At 37.7% G+C, this 7,653-nt stretch overlaps 1 protein-coding gene across 1 annotated transcript; it reads right to left on the bottom strand.

Moving 5' to 3' along the window:
- Positions 1–1,727: 1,727 nt before the first annotated feature.
- LOC119086080 lies at positions 1,728–3,563 on the bottom strand. Its single transcript, XM_037196656.1, has 2 exons — positions 3,545–3,563; positions 1,728–2,506 (listed from the first exon to the last, which is right to left on the bottom strand). The coding sequence occupies exons 1-2, from the start codon at positions 3,561–3,563 to the stop codon at positions 1,728–1,730; spliced, it is 798 nt and encodes a 265-aa protein (XP_037052551.1).
- Between the last annotated feature and the right edge of the window lie 4,090 nt (positions 3,564–7,653).

Genomic DNA, 7,653 nt, shown 5'->3' with positions numbered 1-7,653 from the left:
AAGTTGGAAATTTTAAGTCACATCTTCATATTGAGAGTTGAATAACAATTTCGACTCCAATGACGATTATAATTGTAAATTGTAAATTGCGCCGACCAATCAGAACGACGAAATTTCTCTCTCTCAGACGATTGTGCTTGTTTATGTTTTCTTCTTTCGACTGTTATAAAATATGAGATTTTTTTGCTAAAAATGCAAAAAATCTTGTAAAAACAAGTCTAAATTTTGCTTTTTGGTTCATTTTTTTTATAAATAATGGAGTAGATTGATTTAATGTGGTAGACAGTATCAAGCTCTCCATAAAATGAGTCTGTTAGCAAGGCAAAGAAGCCTTTATACCATATTCTTGGGTGTATCAATAAAGTTGTAGATTGGGTAAACTCTAAAGTTATAGATTAGCCACTCATCAAACCGTTTATAGATCCGCTTTATTAAACATCTAGTAACCAATAAATATCACTCTTGTCAAACCATTCGAAAATTAGTTAGATAAAAATCTATCGCTTGAGAAATTACCTCGTCGATTAGTTTGTCGGTTTATCGCAGTGAAAATGGCTTTAATATTGAAAAATGTTCGCAATAAACATGTCTCAGACGATGTAAAACATTACGCGTTGTACTCATACTATTTTCTTGGCTATAACAAAGCCAAAGTTGCGGTTCTGTATCGCAAAGACCCAACCACCATCACCAATTGGATAGTTCGGTACGAAAAGACGGGATCGTTGTCTAGAAAGGAGACTGTACGAGAGCCATACAAAATTGATGATGAGAAGCGTAATTGGTTGCTCAACTTGTACCGTGCGTGCCTGATATTGTACTTGGAAGAAGCGAAATGTAAATTTGAAAGAAATTTTGGGGTGAACATTTCTGCATCTTACATCTGTAAGCTTCTTCACGAAAACAATTTCACCTGGAAAACCATCGAAATCCGTGCAATTCAAATAAGAGACAAAGAGATAGAGAAATTCTTCAACGAGCTCAACTCCATCGAATGGCATTACACAAACTTGGTTTTTCTGGATGAAATATCGGTGGATAATCATGGCTTGATTCGATGAAAAGGCTACGGTATCATTGGTAAAAAGTTGGTTTTCCGTGGAGAATTTAATCGCAAGCCGAGGATGTCTTTGTTGTGCTTTTTGGGACAAGATGGAATTTTGGAGACATTTCAAACGGAAGGGACGTTTACAAGACAAAATTTTTTCGATTGTTGCAAGGTCTTTGCAATGGGAGGTTCTTGTCACGTATTTCCCGGACAACACAGTGTGTGGATTCTCGATGGCGCTAGAATCCATTGTCACGCACCCATCATCCGCTATTTGCGATCACTCGGAATCATTCCCATTTTTCTTCCACCGTATACTCCGTTTTTCAACCCGATCGAAATTATCTTCGGAATCGTCAAGAAACATTTGAAGAAAACGTTTGCTCAATCGACGAAGGACATGGAATTTCAAGTGAACCTGGAATTTATGAAAATGCGGAATTTCGATTGCACGTCGATTTTCAAGAGTTGTGGATATGTGTGGAGTGGTAAATTCGATCCGAGCGTCGGCCAACAACAAGATCCAGCCCATTTTGGTTTCAATTGAAGAAAGCGAATGGCGAATAATTTCTGGTAGTAAAATGCAAATCAGTTCATTTATTGTGCAATTCAAACTTAAATTTTATCACAATTTTTTGTTAACAATAGAGCCAATGAACAATATAAATTCCTGGAGTTATCAATTATCCATGTGATCAGTATCCTCGCAGTCCATGATGAGTATGTCTTGGCCCCGACTAACTTCATTTTCTTCAGGACGCAGTGTATCCGTCATTGCAGCGACCAATCGCTGATTTGATTCAATAATTTCCTCCAAGCTTTTCAAACGCCATTCCATCAGCTCCATCACACGCATCGTCGATTGTCGCATTGTTTCAAAATCTTCCCTGAACAGTTTCACTTGGCCTTTGAACGAGTCGGTCATATTGTCCGTAATTTTCAGACCATTTCTTGCGCTTTGCATTCGCTCATTATCTGAGAACGCAACCGAACGAAATAGTAAAATCAAGTGAGCCGGTGGACATTCATTCATCATCCGCTCTCGCGACTCGTTGGCTGGAGCGCATTGTATGTAGTTTGCCCACATGACCCAACTGGAGTGATTTGATGAATAGTGTGTGCCATGTATTTCCTTTAGTTTGGAAACTATTTCCATTAGAGATACTGTGCTGTCAGCATTGGCTCTATCTCTCTTTTCGGGAATCAAAAGTTGTGCTGAGAACTTGGTGTGTGCAGCCTTGTTGCAAATTTTCTTTCCGTAGGAGTAAACGTAAACATTCACATGTTTACCTCTCAGTTTTCGTAAAAAATCCACGCTGACTTGTGACACAGGCGTAACTTTTTTGCCTTCCTGCAGAACTACAAACTTGTCAATTTCAGGCCGGGTCGGCTGCTCACTATCTGCCCAAGTAAAACAATCACCATCCAGCAGTGCCTCGCGTTTGATAAATCGAACAACTGATCAAAAATTTCCTCCATGCTTTCGCCAGCTATCACCTTCTCGTTGTCGTCATTCAATGCCTTCTGCCCCACGAATTCGCGATTAAAAAAATGCCCCAAAAAGCAAAATTTCGACTCGTTTCCAGCAGCCATTATAACCAAACCGAACAGAACGTGCAATTTCTTTTATATTTTTGACGCCGATATGCGAAACCGTTGATTGACAAACAAGTGAAACTAAACGTCAATGTTGATTCGTGTTGTGATCGTACGTAACGAGTAATAACGATGTGACACAAATCAGAAGTGTGAGAGCGACTCATCGAGAGAGAAATTTCGTCGTTTTAATTGGTTGGCGCAATTTACAATTTTCAATTATAATCGTCGTTGGAGTCGAAATTCTTATTCAACTATCAATACTAGATGTTCTGCAGGTTTCTTATTTCCAACTTATAATTTATGTCATTTACGCAAACTCGCTACTATAACTATTATCTTTCGATTTATGCAATAATCGTTCCCGTTGCCTTTAGTCCATCTTCGATGTAAGAGTGAGATCGTAGTAGAAGGTTTTCGCAAATAAGAGATTTAGATAAACTTAAATTTATAAATAGTGTATAGACTACGCCAAAATGATTTTTTTCCCAAATAATTACATAACGTAGCTAAAAATTGAAAATAAAGATGCCCGTGTCTCGTCTTTTGGCGAAAAAACTTGAAACCGGAAAGATTTTCCACTTTATAAATTCCTGAAACATGTGATATACACCATTTTCCACCCAAATTCCACATTAGGTCTTAAGTTTGCCACTTTACAATTGCAGTAGTATTCACCCAGTTTTGACTGATTCACTGAATTTTGTTCTCTTTCTTATTCCTCTTATCTGCATCAACAGACAATAAGAGAAACGTCGTCTGCCGTCTGCCGCGCTCCATTCCATTGCACAGAAAATAGAGTAACGTACCCAAGGGTTCACGTTAAGTGAGGATACAGAAAAGACAAATGCTGTTTCGATCTCGGGTATCGATTACGGTCCCAGGGCAGCGTGATCTGACCATCCTCAGTTGTATCCATCGATACCCTTCCCAAGACTGCAGCAAACTTTTTCTTTGGACTAGTATTTAAAATTTGCATAAAACATTTGCCATCTACTGATAAAAATAGGATACTTTATAGAAAGCTACTTCGAAGATAACCCTATCGTAGCATCAGAAAGAAAATCACCGTCGTACAGTGCAAGTAAGAAGAAATACCCAAAGTTCCAACAATTTTTTTTACAAAAAACTTCTTTCTACGCATATAGAAACATAGCAGCATATAGAAACCTGACTTATAAATTAAGAGAGATAAACATTTGCTAAAACCTTGTACTCAGACACACACTTTTGTATAGATTTTTCAATTTAAGTTTATATTGTTGCCCATTAAAATGGCTGAAAGCACTAAACGTATATAATTTCGGCGCGACGAAAATACAATCGGCGGCGGCGGCGGCGTGAGCTATTATTTTTCGGCGGCGGTGCGCCGAAAATTTAGCAAAAAATCGGCGGCGCGCCGGCGTAAAATCGGCGGTGCACACCTCTATTCAGGGGGGGTGTGGCAATTTGACCAGCTCTGAGAACAACGAGCAGTCTATGAAAATTTCATTAAACTGCTCACTTGTTACGAGAAATGAATCGCCCCTGCCAGCATTTAATTTGTCGTAGTTAACGTTCGAAAGTTAAGGAAATGAAGGTGACAAAATAACACTTAACCTGTCACAGACGGCAAGCATATTAACAGTTTTACTATCTGATCTATTACTTCATTTGATCATTTCATTTTCAGAGATTGATTTCAGAAATCTCTTACTTCATTTGTTTTTAACATGCTTTTTGCAATATAAGACCCCATTAGTCAACGCTTGCCGTTTATTATTGCTGTCGTTGTCGATAACAGATGACAGCCGTCTATAACAGGTTAATTTCAGTCACCAATTAGTAGATTTGCTGGGAGATTTGTCAAAAAGTTCATTTAGGTTTCAGATAAAAAAGTTGACGAGTCATCAAGGTCATCTTAACCCAGATAGCTACGTCCGCTACGCCCATTCGAAAATTGACTTAATTCATAGCTCGGCTCTTAGCAGTAAAGGCTAAGAATCAAATTTGGAGACGTTAGTGATCAGCCCCGAATATAATATCAAGCTTGAGATATACTTACAAGCACCAGGTGGTTTTATTAAAAAATTGGTGTACTCTGGTGCTCACAACAATACCGTCAGAAGCAATAGGGTTGGTGAATGGGGAATACCCAGATAGTCACTCGATGTCGGCGAAGGTCATATGAACCATCGACAACTGTTAGACCGTTTGTGGAGGTTAATGAAGATTGAGTGTACACAACAAATTACTAGGCTATGCGTCCTAGACGACCTTCGTCAAGGACCGAGCTTTTATAGCACTACCCATCACTTTGCCAAATGCATGATAGCGTTACATTCTCTGCACTTTACAATTGCAGAATAGAGTTACATAACACGCTTCCATTCTTACGCGTACGGAAAAAAAGAGGGAATCCACACAGCAAACGACTGCATGCCATTGCCATTGCTGGCGGAAATTTAATATTAAGAAAAAGAAATAAGAACAAAATTAATACGAAAAGTCAGATCCACTGTATTATGGGGTGTATAATAGAAAAAAAAATTTTTAATATTGTTTGTGACTAACAGTTTTGGAGCTTGACATCAGTTGGGGATATTTTGTCGAAAGTGATGGATATTATCGCAACCAAATAAATACGAATAAAATCAGCTAACCGACAAATTTCCAATCAATTTTTTTTGCGATTGCTGTTCACACACGCGTTCCAGTTTTCTTGATTTTGTATAGTATGTGAGTGTGTATAGGCTTACAGGTCGCATCCGCAATTTTCTTTTCATTGATAACCACACAATGTTACGCAATGGGCGAACGCAAAAGGTCAAATAGTCAATCATATATACAAATGCTTCATTGTCAAGTTGTCCATGAGCGAAATCATTTCCGGCGAATTGTTCGTAGCCCCATTCTGTTCCCCATATCTATAGATACCAATCTCAACATTGAAACACATTATTTTCATTTATATGCCACCACATCACATAACATTGTCGAGCGCAAAATTATATATATTTTTTTTCGTCTTTTCTTGGTATCTTGTGAGAGAAGACGAGAAAAGAAAAGTCATGGGCGTTCCGCTATATAAATAGGCTTTCGGATGCAATATACGGTTTGTTGTTCTTGTTCCAAAAATCCCAATGTCTTTCTTCTATAGATTTTTGGCATATTATCCTTGGCACATAATATCAAACGCAAAAGTGAAATGCCATTCTTATTTGAAACGCATATAATACGAAAAGAGATGGAAAAATAAACGACAATTTGGTGAAATTGTATACTCCGTCTACGTTATAAATTATTGCTTTTATCATAATATTTTAGCAATGAAAATGTTCCACACCACACTTTCTCTCTATCACTGTCTCTCTCAATGGCTCATATCGATAATGTCTAATAAAAGTTATTTTTGTCAAATCAGTGACGAAAAGTAAAACTTTCGTTGTGTTTATCGAGAAAAACAGTATATTACTGCCGACATGTGGAACATGTGCTCGCCTTCGACTCGAAATACAATTTTCCCACAAACTCAACGTAAAATGTCCCAGCGAGACAGTACGGTATTTTGTTTGTTTGCGAAGCTTAGTACGCTACTGTGAAAATGCTTTTTTTGTCCTCTAAAGTTTTGCCAAAATAGGATATTTTACCTGCTATTTGATAACAGATGGCGTTGCTGCCACCTCACCGGCGCAACGCCATCTATTATCACTTCTCAGGTACTTCAATTTCATCGAAATACTACAAGTAATAAACCTCTTACACATACCCCACTATTCACAACCGAAAATAGTAAACTGCAATTCAGAAGTTACCGACACCAAAAATCGTTAAGACGAGTAACTTTGAACAGCATCAGAACTTTGAACAATATGTCGGTACCTCATTGTCGCTCCTACGTATTTAACTGATAAGGATGTACATAGTGTTCGAAGTTTTGATGCTGTTCAAAGTTACTCAAAGTTACGACACTCTCAAGATAAGCCGGCTAGTCTTAGCTTCATACATGTGCACGTTAAGCGAATAACGAGAAAAATGTAATAAAAATTTTCATAGAAAATTCAATTTCATTTTTCTTGTAATTCGCTTAACATGTCCATGCATAGAGCTCATATAGTCTCCTTATAGGTATATGTTATGGATGTTTGTTGTTGACATTTTTATTGCGTTACAGTCTCTTCGGATTGAAGCAGTGGTCACGCGATATGGTTTGTCTCGTGTGTAATGTATTTTTCTGTGTTTTGTTGGCATAGAAACAATTCATTTCGTCACGGAATTGCGTAAAGCGTTATATGCAACCCGAAGCGTGTAGTATATTATCGCACACGATGTCTTGTCAATCTCGACTTCGCCTCGGGTTTTTCAATCGGCCCCTAGTGCGATAACTTCATACGATTCTTGTTGCATAAATAACTATGATGTTTGCTAGATGGATGCTTTAAATCGCTCTCTGAAATATTTCAATGAAATTGCAAAATGTTTGTGGCATTTTCAGCGTTATTTGACTAATGAGAAAATTTATCGTAAGTGGTGTAACGTGACTCGAACATAAAATCAATCAACGACCCGAGTTTATGAACTCTAATTGAGTATGTAAAGGTAGTAAGTATTCGATGTTCGAAAAACCCATTTTCGATTGAGAACTTCTTATATATACAGTGTGCTGGAATGCAACGTTTTGCTCCAAAATGATTGAAAGCAAGGGAATAAAATATGGAAAAATTGAAGAAAAAGGAAATGTTTTCGTCAGAATATTATTGGACGCAAACACATAGAAGAAAAAATCCACTCGCCTTTCATTTTTGAAATCTGATCATTTGGGGAACTAGTCAACCGATTTGCCATTTGATGTCCGTACTTATTTGATTTGGCTAACAGGGCCATCAAAGAAATCCGAATTATGTGGAGCAAACGAATAATTTCTTCAAAATCTATTGATAGATTTGCAAGAATCACTTGCTTTTGAAACGATGAGTTCGTTTTGCTAATGGCGATATCTGGATAAATAGAACGAATTTACGGTAATGAAA

Source organism: Bradysia coprophila, chromosome IV (genome assembly GCF_014529535.1).
Source record: "Bradysia coprophila strain Holo2 chromosome IV, BU_Bcop_v1, whole genome shotgun sequence".
NCBI lineage: Eukaryota > Metazoa > Arthropoda > Insecta > Diptera > Sciaridae > Bradysia > Bradysia coprophila.
The sequence above is the reverse complement of the archived record's forward strand: the minus strand, read 5'-3'. Positions and strand labels throughout refer to the sequence as shown.